At 46.5% G+C, this 23,145-nt stretch overlaps 1 protein-coding gene across 1 annotated transcript in view; it reads left to right on the forward strand.

Moving 5' to 3' along the window:
* Nucleotides 1-23,145, forward strand: part of FBXW4 (F-box and WD repeat domain containing 4) — a 729,974-nt gene that overhangs the window by 183,166 nt on the left and 523,663 nt on the right. The window contains exon 5 of the mRNA XM_078643617.1: nucleotides 3,056-3,150. Within this exon, the coding sequence (XP_078499743.1) occupies nucleotides 3,056-3,150 (95 nt within the window). The remainder of the gene's footprint in view (nucleotides 1-3,055; nucleotides 3,151-23,145) is intronic.

Consider the following 23,145-nt stretch of genomic DNA (forward strand, 5'->3'; position numbering starts at 1 on the left):
GTGGTGAGAATAAATCCATGCTCTGATATTAGTGCACCACGTGAATTGCCTCAACTTCTGTTAAACGTGCTTGCCTTACGAAAAGAGGTCTAACTGCAGTTCCCTCACATTATCATTTAAGATCCCTTGGAGACACATACTGTGTAATTATGAGGAGCAAGGTAACAAGACTTGAGCAAAAAGATACTGGAAGTCTTTCCTCACCCACCTCTGCTTTTTGCTGCCCGATTAAAGGGCAGGGAAAGGCTTCCTCCTTCATAGCGGAATTTCTGTGCCATCTGAAACACATGGTATACAGTGTGGATGCCACCAAAACTAGTGTTGACGGATAACCCCATTTTTGGGTTTCGCCTGCCGAAAGGCTGCGCTCTGCGCAGCCTTTCAGCGCAGGTGAAATCCTATGTCGACACTAAGCAGTTCGGGAACGTCCCACGGCTCTCATTGGCTAGCTCCATAAATGGAGGCTAGCCATTGGGTGCCGGATCTGTCCGTCAAGGCCGGACCATATTCGGGGGCGTTCCCGAGATTTTTTCCCAGGGCGGAGTTACGTTTTTTCCCGTTCCCTCCCCTTTCACTGAAAGTGAATTCAGATGCGCTGTCCATTCCCGCCCCCTCCGTGTGCCTTTCCGCCCCCCTCGCTGTCCTGTGCACGTTTCCCGCCGTCCGTGTCCTCTCCCGCCCCCTCCCGCCGTCCGTGTCCTCTCCCGCCCCCTCCCGCCGTCCGTGTCCTCTCCCGCCCCCTCCCGCCGTCCGTGTCCTCTCCCGCCCCCCTCCCGCCGTTCGTGTCCTCTCCCGCCCTCCTCCCGCCGCCCGTGTCCTCTCCCGCCCCCTGTGTCCTCGTAGGTGCTTGTTCTTTAGTGCCTACGAAGACACCCATCGTTGAAATGCTGGTGCGGTTTAGAAAACATGTTGATGAATGAATGATTGCAGAATGTACAAAGGCCGCAGGAAATCGGCAGACTTTCCTCGAGCTAGTCCAATAGGAGAGAGGGCACACACGTTAGAGGAAGATGGAAGATGGAAGAGACGTGTTTGCATTAAATGTCGACATTCTGGTGCAAAATTGACATCTTATGAAGTGCTGGGCCTGTGTACTTTTTATCATGCATATTCGTGATATTTGTATGGTTCGTGTTTCTTAAGATGTATATTTGTTTTTCCTTCGCGCTTGACTGCAGTGACGTCAGCCGGCTCTGATTCGCTGACCATATCACCTGATTTCCTGTAACCGTGACTACGGATTTCTCTCCTCCCCCGGCCCCCTCCCTATTCACCCCGCCCTGCCATGGCCTCATTCTGTGAGACAAAGGGAGGGGAGAGGTGGGGCCAGGAAAGAGCTTTAACGAAAACAAACCCCATGAAGGGAAAAAAAACACATAGCTGACACCGTGCAGCTGGCCCATCTGTCCTTCCGTGGATTGCTTATTGTGCTAAACCTTCCCCTCGCCCCCTCTCATCCCTCCCCAGGGAAGGTGCCGCTGCCTGCCAGCAGCCTGGGAATAGCGCCCTTCGTGTGGGCTGGTCCTGATTGCGTTTCAAGGAGAGTGCGGCATGCGTCTGCATTTTTGTTGTATTTTAAGCAATACTAGGCAGCGGTCGAGGTGCATTTCATTTTGCAACACACTCAAGTCCCGTATAAGCACACATATGTGCCAGATAGTGGCGTGTGCTGCAGTGCACCCCCCCCCCTGTTTTTTCTTATCGCACATACCACGCCCTGAGCACGCACTATGCCGTAGCTTTACAAATGGAGAATTATGTGTATGAAGAACGATTGATCGAGCGTTGGGGACCCTCGGCAGCGGATGTATATATGATCACACATTTTATATCATGGTTGCAAACATGCTATTAAACCCGAGTCGGGAGGGATACGACCGATTTTTGAAGCCAAACGTCTGTATTTTGGTGTCTCCCTCCTCAGATTGCTGCTGCTTCCATACAAGTCAATAAGGAAAATACATTCTCCCGATTATTGCGTTTCTTACTACGCTTTTCCTCTTCTAAAATGTTGGCATGTATGTGGTTTCATTCCTTGCTCGTTCAGTGTTTCGACCACTCTCATTGACATGGCCGAACAGGAGGTGATTAGATACACGTCGTTTCCTTTGAGGTTCACATTACAGCGACAGCGCGGCAGCTGCTGCTAATGCAACAAAGTGAAATGAATAAAGTCACTTACATCCTTTGCTTACTTTAGGCGTCCGTGTGCGCTGCTTTCTTTCTGTTAATTTAATGGTTTTATTTTTCTTTGCACGTGCAGTTTCAATGAGAGGTTTTTCCATTATGCAGCTGGTCCCCTGATTCTGGACTGAGGAGTAAATCGAGGCTTTGGACATCAAAGGTGCTAATTGGTGGATGGGTCAGTGATATTCTAGTTCCTAATCCTGCGTTCCTCCTGGGCAAGGTTAAGCTAATGGCAATGTAAATGACAATGCCCATTTATTTATCTGTTTTCAAAACCAACACATAAATACAAATTTTGTCATTTACAATGCCAATAGCTCAAACTTTTCCAAAGGCGAAACCATTGCATTGTAAATGCTTGTTTCTTGTTGGTACAGCACCTTTCTTGCCAGCTCCTCTTCCATGCAGTTTGATGCAAAATCGCTGTGGTTTACATGTCAGTCTTGCGCAGAACTGCACAAGTCCTAAATGTTTTGGAAGCAAACTTCCTATATCTTAGGGCCACTTGTTAAGTGGCTACGGAAAAGATCTTCCAACTATGGCAATACATTTCTGGGACCCATTTACGGTGACCACTATTCCATCATGCCACTCAGGTATGGTGAAATTGCCTCAACTACTTTTTTGTCCCAATGTGGATCTTCACATGATGTCAGGGGGGTGGGCACATCCACCTCATAGGAGCAGTGCCTGAATATGGTGGACCTTCCTCCACAGGCACGCCACATCATCATTGTATTACAAAATAGGTATTTTCTGCTGTATTTCCTTTTAACAATATAGTATAACACATGTAAATGTTACTCTACTTGTCTATTGTCTCAAACCTCCTTTTGAGTCTCTTCTCTTTTTTATCCCTTATGCTTAGGTGTGGTCTCTGTCCTCGGGAAGATTAGGACAGTGTTTGCATACGATTCAGACAGATGATAGAGTGTGGTCTATTGCCATCAGCCCGCTGTTAAGGTAAGGATTGCACATTCATGGGTACCCTATATATATGCATTTTGTATCACACACAAACAGTTTGAAAACCTTCATTAGGTTGCAGCTTATATTTTCTCTCTTATAATAAATTTGTTTGGTTATGTGTGCTACAAATTTATTTTCTTTAAATAAATATACTTTCAAGCTGGTCCATTTTGTGGGTTACTTTTTTTTTCTTTTTCATTAGAGAGGAAAGGAATTTGGACCGGCCTGTTCTGGCAAATGTCTTTCCATTTGTTGCTGAGGTGTTGTCCTTCACTTAAATCAAACTGCAATACTTCAAGTAGATGATTGAAGAAGGTTTTATTGTACAGTCCATAACAGAGACCTCACCCACCGAGTGGCTCCAATCTTTTTTTTTTTTTTTTTCTTAAACTTTTATTCAGCGCACAGCTGCCCCAGCGAAGGGGCATCCTGGCGCCTGATCCAGTACCACAACACAACAAATCACCGCTGAAAAGAAACACGATCAGTCAACAGAGGTGAACAAATAGGTTTTAATCGCGCGTCTGAAAAGAGTCAGGCTATTAAGGGCACGGATGTGGACAGGAAGGGAGTTCCATAATCCGGCCGCCATGACTCGAAATGAACGGCCGCCCATCCTACTCAGTCTGAATCTAGGCACACTCACTAGATGAAGAGATTCCGACCTGAGAGACCGCCTGGGAACATACGGGGAGACAAGACCCATCAAGGCAGGAGGTGACGAAAATTTCAAGATCTTGAATGTCAGACAGAGTGCCTTGAATTTAATTCTCTGTCTGACCGGCAGCCAATGAAGGGAGGTTAAAACTGCAGATACAGAGCACCGTCTCGGGAGGCCCACAATGGCCCGCGCAGCGGCATTCTGCACCCTCTGCAGTCTGGTGGCCTCGGCCTGGTTGACACCAAGCAACAGAGCACTCCCATAGTCCAGCCGAGAGAGAATCGCGGCTTGGACCACCAGTTGCCGAGTTGGGGGGTTGAAGAATTTGAGGACTGGTCTCAGTCCTCGCAGAATACCATAGCAGGTAGCTGCAATCTTCTTAGTATGGCTGGTAAAAGAGAGATTGGAATCCAGCCAGACCCCCAAGTTCTTTACTTCGGCCGCTGGGATGGGAGTCACCCCCAATTCAATAGGCCACCATTGATCACCCCACAGTTCCGCTTGCTTTCCTAAGATCAGGACTTCGGTTTTCTTAGCGTTTAACTGCAAGCAGTTAGTACGCATCCAATTCGCCACGGCTAAAAGCCCTGCGCGAAACCTGGGGGCAGTCACCTCAGGGTCCCCACTGAGTGTCACCGCCAGCTGCGTGTCGTCGGCATACGATGTCATAGTTAAGCCAGTTTGTCTGACGACAGCAGCCAGCGGTTTCACATACAGGTTAAACAAAGTGGGGCTAAGCGCAGAGCCCTGAGGTACTCCTAGTCCCAAAGAGTGGAAAGAGGACTGACCAGGTGGAATGGCCACTTTAAAAAACCGGTCCGAAAGGAAGGAGCGGAACCATTGAAGAGCTTTCCCCTCAAGACCCACTTCCTCCAGCCTCCGCAGCAGAATGTCATGAGACACCGTGTCGAATGCGGCGCTCAGGTCTAACAAAAGGAGCGCCGCTGTCTGCCCCGCATCCAGCACCGAACGCAGATGTTCGCTCATAAAGAGCAGCGCAGTTTCGGTGCTGTGTTGTGCGCGAAAACCATTCTGACTCTCGTCAAGAATATTATTGCGAGAGAGATGGGCAGACAAGATGGAATTTACGTGTGCCTCAGTGACCTTGGCGGTCCAGGGCAGGAGGGAGATGGGGCGGTAGTTCTCAGGTAACAGAGGGTCAAGACTAGGCTTCTTCAAAATGGGGCTGACCACTGCTTGCTTCCAGGAGGCAGGAACCACGCCCTCAACTAGTGAGAGGTTGATCAACTCCAAAATCGGCTCATGGCATAGAGGCGGGAGAAGGGTAATAAACTCTGGCTTCAAAGGGTCTAGAGGAGAGCCAGATTTGATTTTGAGGCTCAGAGTATCAAACGCCTCAACCGATAAAGCAGGTAAGGAGGACAGAGGTTCGCAATCCGAAACTCTTACAGCCCTGGGCTCGTCATCTTGCACAGATGGCAAAAACCCTCGGTAGATTACCCGCACCTTCTCCACGAAAAAGGATGCCAAGCTTTCACAGTGGGAGTCCGTGCAGATTGCTAGCGAGGTGGCCCGTTTACCCATCAGATCTTTAAGCACCTTGAATATTAATTTAGATGGGTTGGGGCTGTTTGAAAACTCAGAGGCATAATATGCCGCCCGGGCGTGACAGATAGCTCTGTGATAGATCTTAAGCTGGGTGAAATACAGTGATTTTAATGTGGGCTCGAAGGATTTCCTCCACGCCCTCTCAGCTTGCCGGCAAGTTCTCTTGAGCTCGGCAAGGGTCTCATTATACCATGGGCTGCGAGTTTTAGCATGACATTTCGACCAGCGCATTGGTATAAGAGAATCAAGAGCAGTATGGACCCAGTTACAGAACTGTTCGTATCCCTGTTCCACATTTGACAGGATGCCCAAGGGCTGAGCCTCCAAGATTTTAACGAATTCCTCCATTTTAAGCTTACGCCAGTTTCTTTTAAGGGTCAGCCTGTCTACAGGTTTAAATTGTTGGTCATCCAGGGGACATGACACTTTAACCAACAGATGATCAGTCCAGCCCACCACCATCGGGTCAGATACCCTAGCCCGAACCAAGGTGGTAAAGAACGGGTCAAGGATATGACCTCCTATATGCGTGGGGCGGTGACTAGTTGGTTCAGTTGCATGGCTTCAAGGTCCGCTATCAAGGAGCTAATAGGTAAAGAAGACGTCTGATCAAGATGTATATTCAGATCGCCAACGATGTTAAAGTTAGCATATTTAAAAGCTGACGAGTTGACCAAGTCAACGAGAGCGGCCTTGAAGACCGTGTCATTCCCTGGCGGGCGATAGATAAGCAGGCCACTAAAAGTGAACTGATGACTGACAGTGACCTTAAAAGAGGCGCTCTCGCACATCGGCAGATCAAGAGCTTTCCAATCCGCCGGGAAGCAAGATTTTATCGCCATGGCTATACCTCCTCCTCTAGAAGTACGGTTCAAAGTAAACACCGTATAGGTGGAAGGAAAAGCCAGATTTATTATGGCAGAGTCGGTGTCCTGTAACCAGGTCTCAGTGAGAAAAATGAGGTCAGGTGAGTCCTTATCAATCAACTGTCACTCTTCAATTCCAAACATTCTCCCTGACAGTGCCTACATTCTAGATGCCTACATTATTCCCTAGCAACAGAGATACCTAGCAGATACATGCTTGACACCACCACAGTTGCCCTTCTTAATTCGCTTTCAGGATTCAGATATTAAGGGTTGCCTTTTGCATGGTCAGTGATGTATTTATGTAGCTCTCCTTCCCCGGTATTCTGTCAACTGCAGCATTCTAAATTATTTTCTCCAAATTTGCTAAATTGGTGTTGGTAATTTTTTGCGTATGTATATACGAATGACAAAAGGACTAGCTTAAAAAAACAGGGCTGAGATCACCAAACTCGTTTCGCATATTACTTGAAACAGTCACCAGATGAGACTGGGCTACAAATGGTTGATTGATTTCCCTTGCTGTACATGGCAGGGAAATCTGGTGGTGGTTAGTTACCCAGGCCTTAATAGGTCAAGGCGATTGTCACTGTGACCCACAGTCCAGTGGCAGGCAGGCAGGCCACCAGGCCAAACGTTTGCACCAGCAGAGCAAGCAGAAGGCACAGCCAATGCAAATCTGGCACCCAACTCCCCCAAATGCCCAATGGGGCTGGATGACTGAGCATGAGAACCACCAAAGTATAGCAGATCTACTGGATAACCAAACCACCGTGATCTGTTAATGGGTTAAGTATGGGCAGATGAGAAACCATACCAATAATGATTCTAAGTTAGGAAAAAAGACCTGTGGATAGAGTAAAAATTAAGTTAATATGTATTATAGTTAGGCTGTCTGGTTTTAGGTTTAAACCTATAATAACTGATAAAACTCAACTGAAAGAGAAATAGCCCTCACCAGTGAAAACATATAAACACTGAAAAAACACCTGCACAACCACAAACTAAATGCCATTTAAAGAAAGGAAAAAGAGTGAAAGAATCACTTTTTCTTCCTGAAGGAGCCAATACAATGTAACGTTGTTATAAAAGCTAGCAGTAAGAAAGACTGGGCTAACATCATTCTGCTTGAGTTTTGTTGTTTAGGGATGCCACTAAAATATTGTTTGCCTTCCCTATGCTTTTGTCAGTTGTGTGGTCTTTGGTCTAAAGATGCAGCGTTTATAAGCATGTGTTTGGTCTTGTCTAATTATTTTATAAAATGTAGAGAATAAGGAAATATCAAAATCGTATTTGATATTTTGGCTGCATTTGGTTTTTTCACTGATAGGTAAAATGGCTGCTTTCATGAGAATATTTCCTAATATGTGTCTTCACATTTACCCACAGAGTATGGGTAAAAACCCTAATGCATCAGCCCCCAGTTTCTAGTGAGTCAGTATTGATAGTAGGTGAATTGCCAACACCTCAGGCTTTAAACATTCAATGCAAGGTATAGTGACAAGTATATGTGAAAAGTGCGCTATCACCAAGCATCTTGGATAGTGGTGAACACATGACACCAGACTTTTGGAAAACATCGAACACGGTGTCACTTGGAATGCTCTGCAAAAAAGGTTCTTTCCAAGTTCAACAAAGATTGGAGTGATATTGTTCGTATTTGCAGTGATCCAGCTATGTGTATGAAAAAGTTGTGTGATGCCCTGTCAAAATTGATTCCTGAGCCGAAGTACTTCCCTGTAAGATTACCATGCCACTTGTTAGATGGTATGCTGAAAGAATTTTTACAATCTTCAGAGTAAATGAGGAATGCTATTGACTTTATAGTCCATTCTGGTGCACTGTTTTCTTATGCACAGTAACTAAAACGCAAATATTTATCATTTCGTGCTTTGTATGGCATCAAAGACTCATCCCAACTGTGTCCCTTAGCTGATGGTTCTCAGTCCAAGGGGCTATGAATGCTATATTATCCATGTGGCATCTATTTACAGACTTTTTGCTGAGTGATGATGCCAAAAGCAAGAAATGTGAGGACCTTAGGTCACATATTGATAGTGATGTCAAAAAAGTACACTCTACTGCATTCTTAGATTTTTACAGGAAAACAAAACTGCTGTAGTGGACATATTAAAAAAACTAGAGTCTGAAAACACCCTTGTCTGCCAAGTGTTCAGCATAATTGGTGTTGGAGCGAAACATCTCCTGGAGAGTAGACTGGGCGACATCTTTAGTGACTTTGGCACTGCAACATGTTCCATGTTAGAGTGCTTGCCACTTTTTAAGCAAAGCAATGTTGAAGAGCAATTCAGGAACTTTTATTTTACAATGGATGAGAACTGGCTTGCAATGATGCATAGAAATGTCCCTTCACCACCAATGGCATTTGAAGTCAATGAAACATCACTGTGGTACTCTGTACAAGGTCTAGATTCCTTGAATAAAGGGGAATGTCCTCTGTAGTTTGAAAAGTGCTGCTTCATTTTTGACTGCTTCAATAACTCTGAGGGCATAAGCGCCCACCTCAATGCAATTGTTGCAGAACCTGCCCTGAGAATCTCAATCTTCAAGTGCACCAGTTTTGGCATAGAAACGTATGTCAGTGACCTGAGTTAACAAATTGTGTACTGGCTGTTTTGGCGTTGCCTGTCTCAAGTGCCAATGTTGAGAGGGCCTCTTCACAGATGTTTACATGGGAAGGAAAGAGTGAGCGCACATGACCAAAGACTCACTGAAGAAGTATTGTATGGTCTCCAACAATAAGTTTAATTTGCAAAAATCTATTTGGACCTCGTATACACTATACGTACACTGTCTATATATCATGCGCTATCAGTGCAGAAAACCAGCAATAATAATATCAAAACGTTCCATAAACACTGGAAAAACACTGTTTCTGTTGTTTTTAATGGCGCGAAAATGTGAAACCACTAACCACTTTTTAACCCCTTCCATGCTCATGACAGAACGGTTCCGTCATCAGCGTTGGTGCTCAGGTGCTGATGACGGAACATTTCCGTCATGAGCCAATACGATTTTAAACCCTTCAGCACTGCAGCGAAATTCGCGCAGCACTGAAGAGGTTAAGGTATTGAAATCACTTGAAAACACTGAAAAAACCTCACCAGAATTTACCAAAAATAGAAACTGAAAACATCAAAGCCTAATTATAGTATTCAGCATGGAATTTTCTCTTGTGATATGAATAAGTTAGGAACATAGCTGATCTGGAGGTTACAGAGTTGAAAAGAAAATACATACAGATGAAGGTAAAACAAACATTTAAGCCATCAAAATAGGGCATATAACTCATATATTTTGTGTCTGGTGTTGTACTGTTGTAAACAAATTCTGCTGTTCTGATCTACGAATCTAAATGTACCAACATGCAAGATACATCATGTTATCATCCATCCATCAATGCGTTTGGAAGTAAGACTTCGGACTAGATGAGAAAAACAAGCAGGGGACAAAAGAAGGAAGGAAAAAGGAGTAGTAGTAGTTAGGTTTAATAAGCAGGCATGCTCACATGGTCAGGAAGTATTAGAACTGAGTAAACATTGTAGAGAATCTCAATCAGATTTACTTTGGTTTCAGAACTTATCAATTCCTACTTTTTGGTGTTATATATTCATGTTGCAGCGGAGGGGCATGGCCAAGCCCTATAAGATGGCCGACGCAAGCTTGAGCAGCTCTGTGCCCAAGACCCTCGATCTGTTACACTTCGCCGCAACTCGAGCCGGCATAGCCTGGATACATAGCAGGATCGGACGTGGTTGTGCGGCAGCATCTACTGATGTCGATTTGGAACAGCGGTACCTTCTGAGGAACGGCAGGGAGCCACTGTGGCCTTGCCCTGCATGCAGTGAGCGGCAGACCAGGGGATGCTTGGGCCAGGCCTAGGGAAGCACAACTGAGCTGACCAGGTGGTGGTCCCCAGGCCACTGGACTACCAGAGGAGCTGTGTTCCAGCCGGGATAGGGCCTGGGTACTGCAAAGATGTGGGCTGGTGTAGAGCAGGCGGCTGACTGCTGAGTGCATCCTGTGTGCAATTAGGTGCAGGCCCTTGAGCTGTCCCTTTGGTGGCAGCGAGTACATTCACCCTCCATAGAAGATGATGGGCTACTGACTGTATGAGACCTGGAAATCAACACATACATCGAGGTGGCACCCTCACAGCACCCGAAGTAAGTGCTTGGCAGGAGCATTGCGTCCCCCTGTGCCTGGCGTTCATGTTGCCTGATTTAGTTACGGCTGCTGTGGGGAATGGCATCCCCTCCTAAGAGGAAACCAACCACCGAAGCATTGCCCTGAGACTGCAATCAATTAAGCCTGGTCTGTGCACGGAGGAGGCCTAGAGCAAACCCACAGCCCTCTGCCCCGGATGACTGGCTATGTGATGCTGGATGCAACCATCAGGGGTATGTAAAAATAGAAGTCCCCACCTTTCGCCTGATCAGCATTGTAGGCAAAAAGTGAGAAGCCCTTGCAAACCCCCAAATGCCATGCAGCCTAATGCTGGTGGTAGATGAGGGCAGACTGTTGCTGAATGCTGCCCCTCCTTCTTCCCCATGGGGGCTGTTTTTTGGACAGATATTCTTTCCTTGCCCCTGGAGTTCGCGGCATTGTGGAGGGTGCTAGAAATTGAAGACATAAGAAGAGACTACGAGGGACAGATGGGCCCTGTCTCCCCTGTGCTGAGCCCCCTCCTAGCCTCCCAGGAGCTAACCTAGTCATAACCCAGACTGCACATCACTCAAACTGCAATATCACTCTGCCTGCAAAAACATCCGGACTTCTCATGCCCCCCCATGCATCTGAAGTTGCAAGACGCACGGGGTGAGTTGGGTCCTCCCCAGTCAAGGGTTTCGAATAGGCTGATGTGCAGGCACTAAGGTGATCACGCAGACACTGAGGCTGTCTCACAGGCACTGGGGCTGCACCTGGCTGGGCCGGGCCATCCTACGTCACCTGGCTGGGAAATAGGAGCAAGTATATCATAGTGGAGAGGCTACTGAGCCCCGTCTCGACTGGTGGGGGTGTTGGCCCAGGTTGCACATGCCGCCCTATCAGTAGACCGTGCTGTAGTGATCAAGGGACTGGCGGGCCTCAGCCTAAAGGCTTGCAGAGAGTGAGCCATCCTGGTTCTTGATGGAAAGAAGTCCAGTAGACTTCTGGCACAAGCTTAGCACAATTTGCAGCATGGGGAAAAGAGGTGGAATGGCTACCCAATTTGCGAGGCGCCAACCGACAGAAGTGGTGGATCGTCCTGGCCCAGAGACTGCACCCGATGAAGTGCCCTCAATGGCCACGAATGCAAAGTTGGACAAAATACTGGAGGCTATTGCTGACACCAGATAGGATCTAAGAGGCAGGCTGTAGTTATTGAAATGGAGCTGCCCCAGGAGGATCAGAAGAAATTGTCCACCTGAGTCTAAACTACGGAATCTGCCATTGCAGAACTCTAGCCTGAAACGTCAGAACTGGTCGCCAAAGTACGATCGCTTACTGTTAAAGTACAGAAACTCGAAAACAGGGCGGAAGACTTAGATGTGCGCTCGCGCCGAAACAATCTCTGGATAGTGGGATTTCCTGAAGGAGATGAAGGGTCGGACCCTGTACAATACTTTGAAAACTGGCAGAGCCAGACAGTAGCACACGACAAGCTATTACCACATTTCATTCTTGAGCGAGCCCATCGAGATCTGTCCAGGAGAGCACTGGCAGGAGCCCTTCCCTAGACCTGTGGGGGCGTGGTAATATACTACTGGTACAAAGAAGCAAAATTACAATCGGCTTGCACAGCAGACCCAGATTTCCACGGCAATGCAAGAATATGCTTATTTACAGATTACACAGTGGCTGTTCTGCACCAGGGAGTCTCATTCTTAGGCGTGAAGCGAAAACTCATGACAAGAAGACCTAAGGTAATCCCTGTTGTTTCCGGCCAACCTAAAGGGGATGGCGATCAACACCATTTACTTCACTGAGCCCACCAATGCCTGGGACTGGGTGGAGCAGCGTCGCTATGAGGAAAGAGCATCAGCATCCCCATCGGCAATGCCCCATAGGGGCGCTGTCGGGTGGAGGGGCAAACGACGAGGAACAGGTCGTCCACCACAGCAGTCACAGGCGTTATCTACAGCCTTTTCCTGGAGGACAGTACGGCGTTCTCTGCCAGTGCGGATCATCGATGGCGCCCATTCGGACACGGACTCGAGAGACTCTCGGAGCAGTGTTGTCGCTCATTTTACCGTTTCAATATCTCAATAAACCTTGTAAGTGGAATGGCTACTGCTCCTGTGTCCAAAGACAGAGATCACTGTGTCGCCTGCCTTACTGTGACTGCTTAATGGTGTGGAATTGTGGTCACAATTTAGGTGCCGGTGCATGAAGGGGGGGTGGGTAGGGATCGGAGGCCGAAAACCAGTGGTCAGCCAAGGTTACTTTATAAAGTAATAGGAATGTAGACATGTGTCTATCACATATGTCAGCCTGCTCTGTCCCACACTTGGCACCTGAAGCTCCACGCAATTAGGAAGAGACACTGCAGAGCCATAAGACAGGCCTTACCCCTGTCAGTTTCTATGCGAGGTTAACTCTGTTATATGTGAGAGAATCTTTGAGCTCCCCAATATGGGATGTTCAGTTGCCCCATTGGGAACCGCCCGGAGTGGGAGTTGAGAGGGTTTTCATCAGTTTATGGTGTGCGGATCACACAGGAAGAGATGGACCATCCATATATGACAGACTCCCCTGGGTCATGATATGTGTTCACATGTTTGGAGTGTCCCCTCTGCCCCCACATTTGGTTGTCGTTTCAGTCCCCTCCTTCCCCCTCCTACAGCATATAGCCCAGAATGGATAGCATAGGGGACTTTACCTGGAATGTTAGGGGGATGGGGACAATGCACAAACGGCATGCTACGCAGCAGTATGTAAGGAGATGCAGATAGCGTTACTTCATAAAACTCACATAGCAAAAGGCGAGGAAGTCCGATTGCAAAAGCACTTGTGTGGGCAATGCTACAGTACCACCAACTCAGGATATGCCAGGGGAGCGCTTATATGGATCCAACCTGGGGTTCCTTTCAGGCAAACTATGGTAGAAGCGGAACCAGAGGGACGCTATGTCCTAGTAGAAGGCCTATTAGATGGCAGAGCCATATTGTTAGGAAGTATATATGCACCAAATACGGCCCAACCTGCTTTTCTGGTGCGCCTCTCCCTTATCCTTATCCGATGCGCCCATCTCCCCTTGATCAAGGCAGGTGACTACAACTGTGTTCTTGGCCCACAATTGGATGGTTCACACCCATGTTACCTGCCTCCCCAGTGATGTCGGCGGCAGCTTGTTTCACACAGTGGATAAGTGGCAGGAGTTACACCGATGGGCTAGGGAGTTCTCCTATTATTCTACCCCACACGACCTGTATGTCAGAATAGATTATTTTTTTGCCATTACACAGTGTAGGTACTGGTAGCAGACACACAATACCTATGGAAGACCACAATCCGCTGCAGCTCCACCTTAGGTGTGGGTGCCGCGACCCCCAGTCCCCACGCGGCGATTGCACCCCTGTGATGCTGGAGGATCAGGTCTTCAAAGATGAGACATGTGAGGCTGTAACTCATTATCTTGAGGACAACTTGGGCACAACCAATTTTAGACCAATCGCATGGAAGTCATTAAAGGTGGTGATGAGGGTGCATTGCAGTAGGGCAGGGGTTGGGGCCAGGGCAGTGTTGCACAGCGACCCAGTGTGGACCGAGACATCAAAAGCAGCCCAGGAGATATAACCTAAGTCAGACCAAGCAGGACAGCCTGCACTAACTGAGGCACAGGAGCAGCATGCACAGTTTATAGAGCAACTCTGTTGCCTGGACTTTATCGCATACCAGGCTCAAATGCATGCAGAAGGCGATAAATCAGGCCGCCTTCTGGCTTGGCTCCTATGTAGTGTGACACCCATGACCCCAATCACAAGGGTTAGAGAAACTCTGGCCGGCTTACACACTAACCAATCGGATATGCAATAGGCCTTCACAGCATACTACCAGTGATCCCCCTACTATAGAGTGTTGCTTACATATTTCAGACTTCCTAGACCAGCTTACACTGCCTGCTCCAGATCCGCTTGAAAGAGAGGAGCGGAACACCCCCCTCATGCTGCAGGAGCTATGCGGTGCCAACAGGGGTGCAGCAACGCAAAAGACCCCGGGTCTGGATGGTTTGCCCATTGAGTTTTACAAGACCTACGAGTCATCGTAAGTCCCAAAGTACTGGAGTTATACCAGCCTGCCCTGGATGAGGGTCACCTCCCGCAGTCCATGCGAGAATCCCTACTAGTGTTCCTGGCCAATCCGGACAAAGGCCTGTTAGAACTCGCAACTTACCGTCCATTATAAATGTTGGAAACAGACAACAAGATCCATAGCAAAGTACTAGCGGTTTGATTGGTGGAACACATGACCTGTGTGGTTCATGCCAACCAAAATTGCTTTATATCCCCTGAAATATCCACCACACAGAATGTCCGGAGACTCCTTCGAGTGATGGAGCTGGCCCCAGCATGGTGGCCATATGCAGCCTGCCTGCTCTTAGATCTAGAAAAGGCATTTGACATAGTTGACTGGGACTACCTTTTTCCCCACACTGAATAAAGTAGGATTATTGGGGCGACTGCAGGGGCTGATTAGGCTCTTCTACACAGCACTTACCACCTTGGTGAACATGGGTTGACTTGTGTTGTCCGGCAGGGTTTTCCCCTCTCACCACTACTATTTGCACTAGCAACGGAGCCTTTAGCTCAGCGGCTTCACCAGAGGGGTGAGGAGTGCGGTATCTCATTCAATGACAAGGTACACATAGTCTCACTATATGCAGATGATTTCCTCCTGTATATACGTGGCATCCAGGAATTTTTGAGGAATATAGGAGGACATCAGGACTAGGAGTTAATTGGGCAAAGTTATGTGTCTTCCCTCTTCGAGATGATTGTGTTCCACAAGAAATCGCTGTGGGTGACCACGTAGTGAGATGGGAACCTCGTACGTTTCAATATTTGGGGTTCTGCATGCACCACGACATGCAGGACATTATTGATGTGTACCTCACTAGGACTTTTTCCTCCCTTCGCCCGCAGATGGCGTTCTGGAGTACACTATGACTCATGGTGAAGGGTCGAATATCCCTTTCAGAATGGTGATGCTCCCCCAGCTTCTATATTTTTTTCCATAATCTCCTGTTTCTATCCCTAGATCACTATGCATGCATTGTTGGGAGTTTTTATATGGAACAAGGGGAGAAGGCGAGTAGTGCTGTGCAAGTTACAGCAGCCAGTAGATAAGGGGGGGCTTGAGAGCACCGAACTTTGAACACTACTATCTGCCGGCACAGCTCCAGTGGCGAGGGGGGTGGCTGGCTGCTAGGCAGACTGAGGTGGGCAGGATGTCAGTGGCCAGAGCAGAGATGATGATAGGGGAGACGCTACTCCCAAGGGCTAGGATCCCAGACAGGCAAATAATCTAGTAGGCATAGGCTGTGAAAGTTACTGGAGGGGTATCTGCCTCATGACACGTCTTGATGCCCTTTTCTCCGGAACTAAGCGTCAGCGCCATAACGCCATTCCGGTAACTTATTGGGTGGGACCGTCTGGCAGTGTGGTCAGAGGCTGAAGTAAACACTATAGGGGATTTGTTCCAGGACAGGGCATTTCTACCCTTTGGTCAGCTGCAAGAGGAATGCTAGTTACCGGCGGGACATTTCCTGGCTCATGGTATATTAGTGCGGAGTTGGGCCGCCTTTGGAACGCCATTGACATTTAACCAGAGCAACATTTCCTAGCGCATGCTTTAAACATCATGCGGACCGGCTGCCGATTAGTCAACTGGTTTGCCAAGGCGCTAGCGCACACAACAATTGACCTCCTGTTGGCGACATTTAGAAGCTGAGAGAGAGTCATAGGTGGGGAATCGACACCTAAAGAGTGGGAAAGGGTAACGCAATATCCGCAGAAACTGTCCTGTAATGCCAAATTCCAATATATCCAATATAATATATTGCATAGAGCTTATCTTGCCCCTACAAGCCTCCACAGAATGTTTAATACCCCGCTTCCATAGATGTCATGTGCACAACGCATATCTAACGCATATGTTCTGGAACTGCCCTGCTGCTGCGGCATTGTGGAGAGTGGTTTTGAGCACTCTAGCAACACTGACAGGTCTCACTGACCTACACACAATAGAAGCTGCATCGCTGGACTTATACAAGTGAATGAAGGCCCAAAAGGTGACGACTCGATTCATAGACTTGGAGCTGCTCAAAGCGTGCCTCTCAATAGCTATGCACTGGAAGGAACATACTCTTCAAAGTTAACAACATAGGTGTGCAGCAACACTAAAATGAGGCATAGCGGAGACCATAGCACTGAAAAGAGAGGAGGTTTGAGGGCTGCGGAGGATACCCAGAATGGGATTGTGGGACATATTACAGGAGTTGCAGTTGCTTTATGATACCCCTTTGGATGGTTAGAAGGCAAGCTGGCTGCAACGGTATACATTTATTGATCCATCTAAAATGATCTAGGACACGGTCCTTGTCTCGAGCCCTACCTCCCGACCACTCATTGCTGGGGACCCTCACTGGAGAGGGGAGGGGATGAGGGACTACACACCGGGATAGCCTAGAATTGGGTACACACTCAGAAAGGGGGGGGGCATCAAGGAGAGGAGGGACGAGAAAATGAATGAGGGAATACTTAAAAGATTGCCTGGAGAGGGATAAAAGCATGAATATACCATGGCTCAAATATGTAAAATCAAACCTGGAAAGTTTGGGCCATGTGGATCTTTTTACAAACCCCACATTAATTGTAACCTCAGATCAGCTTAGAATTAAAAAAAAAATTGGGGACCAGAGAACGACACATAGAGCAGCTGTAGAAGGGACCAAGCACACAGTGATCGCCCATAGCTTGGTTAAAAGTAACGGGGGCATGGAACCGTACCTCTGCCTAATGTACAGCGCCCAGGGCAGGTTTCTCATGGCCCGTTTTGTACTCTTGTGTCCCTTTTATTACATGCCTAGGCGCAAATTCTTGGTGGAAATTTTAAAACAAGCCAATCTGACCCATGCCAAAGCTGCCTTACTCTTTTTACAAAGGGCAAGCGACCCCCGGACCTTGTGTTGTGTCATGAATTTTATCAAAGTTTCGTTGCGATTAAGAGAAACTAGAGGTCAGGTTTGATCACGCTTGTGCTAATGAATTTCCTTTTATCATTGTGTTTTCAGTCAGGGTTCACATGATGATTTAATTGTATTTTAACTTGTGTATGTACATGTGCTTTTATGGTGTTTTTTAATCGCCGAATAAAGAACTACTGAACTGAACTGAACTGAATGAGGGAATACATAAAGGATAACTCTACTGTTGTGATCTGAAGTTAGACATTGTTTGAAAAGGAATGTTTATGATGTACTGAACCATCTACTCCTGCCAATATCTTATGTTACCAAATGGAAAGCATTACCTGAAGAGTCAGAGTGTATTTTAAGACGAACCCTCACTCCCCAACCTAATTGGTGACATGCTTCATCGTCTTCATAGGCGTCGTAGCACACCCGAGAGGCATCGGCCCCTCAGGTGGGGACCCTATGATGAAGCATGTCACCAACTAGGTTGGTGAGTGAGGGTTCGTCTTAAAATACACTCTGTGACTCCTCAGGTAATGCTTTCCATTTGGAATTACTCTTCCTTTGTTTATTGATTCATGTTAAGGAGATCGAGAGTGGCTCCACAACTAACTCCCTTTCTCTCTCTTTGTTTGTATGAATATCTTATGTTATTCACAAGTGAAAGCTCTGACAGGTATTGTGAAATAATGCATCGCATGATGTCTAGTATTGTGACAGAATCGAATAAAAATTGTTTACAAAAAGAAGATGCTCAGGCTGCAGCTTTCAGACTTCCTCAAATCTTAGAAGAACTTCTGAACAAAAGTGGTATAGTTAATTTCCTTTTTATAGGAATGCTGGCTGAAAAGTTTCATAGGTTTTGCCTTTGCTATCGTACCCGTTACTATTATGGAGTATAATTGCTGCCGCAATAATAATTTCAAAAGCTTAAGAGGTGGACATTGTGCATTTAATATCCGGAGACTACATACCCACCATCATCAACCAAGTTAAAGTAAAGTCTTGTTTTAGGACCTGATTCATTGTTTCACATACTTGACCCAGGAAACGAGCAGAGCAGACACAAATAAGGTTTGTGCATTGAAAGCACCCAGTCATTTTGGTAGTGCTAACTGGTGTTTAAAGCGCACAGTTTAGCATTAAGTATCCAAACAGAAGTAGAAAACAATGGTGGAAAAAACAAAAAAAAACTGTAATTTTCAATTTCAGGTGTATGAAATAAAAGTGATCTCCACTGCCTAAAACATTAAGGTAGTATTTTTCGCTCAGTTCTTTATCCCAAATGTTCTCTGCATCCAGTGAGGAACCACCTTAGACTACCTAATATTGATTTTTATAAGCCGATGACGTTGTACCTGTCATTCAGATTTGTTTGCTTGATAGAATGGCATCCCAAGAAACAGTCTGCTTTAAAAAAAATAAATGGGGAATTTACATCTTTCGTTTTGCAACATTATTTGCATGCACACTGCATGATGATAATCTCTAATCAAACGGTGTTGCTATAGGTGTTGCTAAAGGTACTAATCAAACAGTAAACCTTAACAACGAAAATAGTCTGGCGTTGTTCTATCCCAAGTGTCCTAAGGGCGGTAGAATTGAATACAGTTGTGGCAAGTCCTCCAGCTGGGGGACTGTTAAGGGTGCTTGGGAGTTCACTCAACAAACCCCACTTCAGATCCCAGCTACACTATGACAATGTCACAGATACCCACACAGAGAGGATCCGCTCATTCTGCATGGCGCATACCATCAGGATTCAAGAAAACAATGTCCTGCCCTCCCTCCCTAATTGCTTTATTGCTTTTATGGATAACTCCATTCCTTTCAGGGCGGTTTGTCTGTCTTGGTTTGAATGCAGATGGCCATGTCATCCCACTTGGTCACTGCCGCCCGCCGCCTGGCTTGCTGCCTTGGTGTAATCAAGGAGAACAGTAGTCCGTTTTTATAATGGTTTTACTTTTATAAAGAATTTTCTTAAGGATAATACGCTTGGCAAGATTGGTATCTTCTCACTGACATTCGTTTTTGGGGTTGCAAAAAGGTTAATAGTTTCCTGGCATATAATATTTTATCTAATCATTTCACATAAGCATTGAAAAAAAACATCTTTCTAACCTTGTAACGTCAAATTGGTTTACACTTCTTTCTCCACCTTTAAGGGGACTTAAAATGGGGTCTCTTATAAGTAGTGAATTTGTTTTAATAAAGGACTACCAGTTTTCTTTTAAGATAATTTGATTCTTTAATACGGTAGGTGGGTTGGATGTTTGTGAAGTTAACGCTGCCTATTAGCTTTATGAAGCTTGGCAAGCTTATCTAAGTTTGTTTATATTACTTCATGAAAGTGCTAATTACCATAAATAACTATATTGGCGCATATTATCCTAACATTGGTCAAACTTCTCTCATTTTTTGGTTGAACATACTAGACAGCTCAAGCTGTCCGGTTTCAAAGACATATTGTCAGTTTTACAGGATCTTACAATGAACTTAAAGCCCACCCATTGCTTGCCAGTGATTGGCTGTGATGTCACTCTCATTTACTTGCTTCTTATTGAAAGGGTTGCCTTGTCCATTTAGTTTTTTCCCTCCCCTGGAGCATAGCCTCTTTACTTGTGTACTTTGATTGCTGACTTTTAAAGTGAAACTTTTTTTCATTGTGCTTAAGCACTCCACAAGAGTGCATGTGTTTTTCTGTGGTCTCCACCCAGTGCGTTTTCCCCCAAATCCTGCTCTGTGCTGCTCTCTTTCATCTGTCTTCTTTTCTCGCCCACCGCAGTTATTATTATATTTTTTTACTTAAGCCCTCTACGAGGGCAGGCGTTTTCCAGCAGTCTCCTTTGTGTGCTTCACTTCCCCACCTCACACTCCGTTGTTGCTTGTGTGCTGCTATAGTGTTCTATCCCATTTATGCTTGTCCCCTATTTGCTGCTTCCCCCTTACTCTCCCTCACCCTGTCCTCCAATGCCCACCTCTCTAACACCTTTAGTCCCTTTTTAGGTCGAGCCTAGCGCAGCGCAGCGCACATGTGCTGCTCTATGGAGAGGCCTCTTGGAATAACGCCAGACTTCCCCGAAATGTTTCTGTGTGGTTTTTCAACGTCCACACATTCTAATGGCCTTTGCGTGTGGCTTTCAAAAATGAAAGCACGCAATTGGCCAAAGGCAGGTGCATGTCCCACCTTTTCTCTAAATGTTCACTCCCACGGCCTCCAGCTGTCGGGAGCGAGCAGTGGCGCGCAGGCTGCTTTGTCAATTTGTCACGCTATGTATTTGTTTATTTGATTGCAAGCACGTTATTTATTTAAAAGGCAGCGCACGCCTGCAAGGCAGGCATTGTCATGTCAGCTTAGCATACCGCCGCACTTCCGGTGCATTACCTGTGTGTATACCATGGACACTATACTTCCAATTCGGGAGCATTACCAGTGTGTATACCATGGACACTACGCTTCCACTTCCGGAGCATTACCAGTGTGTATACCATGGCACACTATGCTTCTACTTTTGGAGCATTACCGGTGTGTTTACCATAGCACACTACGCTTCCACTTCCGATTACTAAAAATGCCTGACTTCTGGTGCATTACCGGTGTGTTTACCATGGCACACTACGCTTCCAGTTCTGGAGCATTTCCGGTGTGTATACCTTGGCACAATAGGCTTTTACTGCCGGAGCATTACCCATGTGTATACCATGGACACAACTCTACCACTTCCAGAGCATTGCCAGTGTATATACCATGGCACACTACGCTTCCACTTCCGGAGCATTGCCAGTGTGTATACCATGGACACTACGCTTCCAATTCTGGAGCATTACCAGTCTGTATACCGTGGCACACTAGGCTTTTACTTCTGGAGCATTACCCGTGTGTATACCATGGCACACTACGCTTCCACTTCTGGAGCATTACCATTGTGTATATCATGGCACCCTACGCTTCTACTTTTGGAGCATTACCGGTGTGTATACCATGGCTATTACGCCTCCAGTTCCGGAACATTACTGGTGTGTTTACCATGGCACACTACATTTGCATTTTTGGAGCATTACCGTTTTGTTTATCATGGCACATTACGTTTCCACTTCCGGAGCATTACCGGTGGGTTTACCATGGCACACTGTGCTTCTGAAGCATTACCGGTGTGCATACCAAAGCACACTACGCTTCCACTTCCGATTACTGGAAATGCTCCACTTCCAGAGCATTACCGTTGTGTTTACCATGGCACACTACGGAACCCAGTTCTGGAGCATTACCAGTGTGTATACCATGCATACTACGCTTCCACTTCCGGGGCATTACCGGTGTGTATATCATGGACACTATTCTTCCAATTCCAGAGTATTACCAGTGTATACCATGGTACACTAGACTTTTAGTTCCGCAGTACTACCGGTGTGTATACCATGGCACACCTCACTTCCACTTCTGGAGCATTACCGGTGTGTATACCATGGCACACTACACTTCCACTTCCGGAGCATTACCGGTTTATACCATGGCACACTAGGCTTTTACTTCCAGAGTATTATCGGTGTGTTTACCATGGCACACTACGCTTCCAGTTCCGGAGCATTACCGGTGTATAGCATGGTACACTAGGCTTCTACTTCCGATTGCTGAAAATGCTCCACTTCCATAGCATTACCGTTGTATACCATTGTACACTAGGCTTTTACTTCCGGAGTATTGCCGGTGTGTATATTATAGCACACTACGCTTCTACTTCCGGAGCATTACCGGTGTGTATACCATGGACACTTGGCATCCAATTCCGAAACATTACCGGTGTGTATACCAAGGCACACTAGGCTTTTACTTCCGGAGCATTAGCGGTGCGTATACCGTGGCACACTACGCTTCTACTTCCGGAGCATTACTGGGGTCTATACCATGGACACTATGCTTCCAATTTCGGAGCATTACCAGTGTGTATACCATGCCACACTACACTTCCACTTCCGGACCATTACCGGTGTCTATAACATGGCACACTACACTTCCACGTCCGAAGCATTACCGGTGTCTATACCATGGCACACTACACTTCCATGTCCGGAGCATTACCGGGGTGTATACCATGGCACACTAGGCTTTTACTTCTGGAGCATTACCCATATGTATACCATGGACACTACGCTTTCACTTCCGGAACATTACTGTGTGGATACCATGGCACACTAGGCTTTTACTCCCGGAGCATTACCCGTGTGTATACCATGGCACACTATGCTTCCACTTTTGGAGCATCACCTGTGTGTATACCATGGCCAGCGAGGTACGTGGAAGTTGGTAAAAAGCAGCAATCCGTACACTCCATGGGGCTGTTCATGTAATTAATTAAACAGGAGCACAAGCCACTGTCTCTCCAGCAGCCTTAAGCAGCATCTTACACTTTCACCGTCAAAGTACAAGATGCTGCTCAACGCTGCTGGAGGGAGCGGAGTTGGACAGTTTAACCACATACATATTCCACTCTAGTCTATTTGCTGTCGCTAGCAGTCTGCTATGAACTGCTTTTGTCTGTGGCCAGTATTGAAAAGACTAATTGCATAGAAACAGCTGAATTATTGAATATGCATGTGATTGCACTTCTGCAGTACAGCCCTATAAAACATTTTAAAAACCCGACCGACGTGAATAGGTTCCTACTGTGTGAGCGGGTAATAATCGGGGCCATCAG

Source organism: Lissotriton helveticus, chromosome 5_1, assembly GCF_964261635.1.
Source record: "Lissotriton helveticus chromosome 5_1, aLisHel1.1, whole genome shotgun sequence".
In the NCBI taxonomy this organism is placed as follows: domain Eukaryota; kingdom Metazoa; phylum Chordata; class Amphibia; order Caudata; family Salamandridae; genus Lissotriton; species Lissotriton helveticus.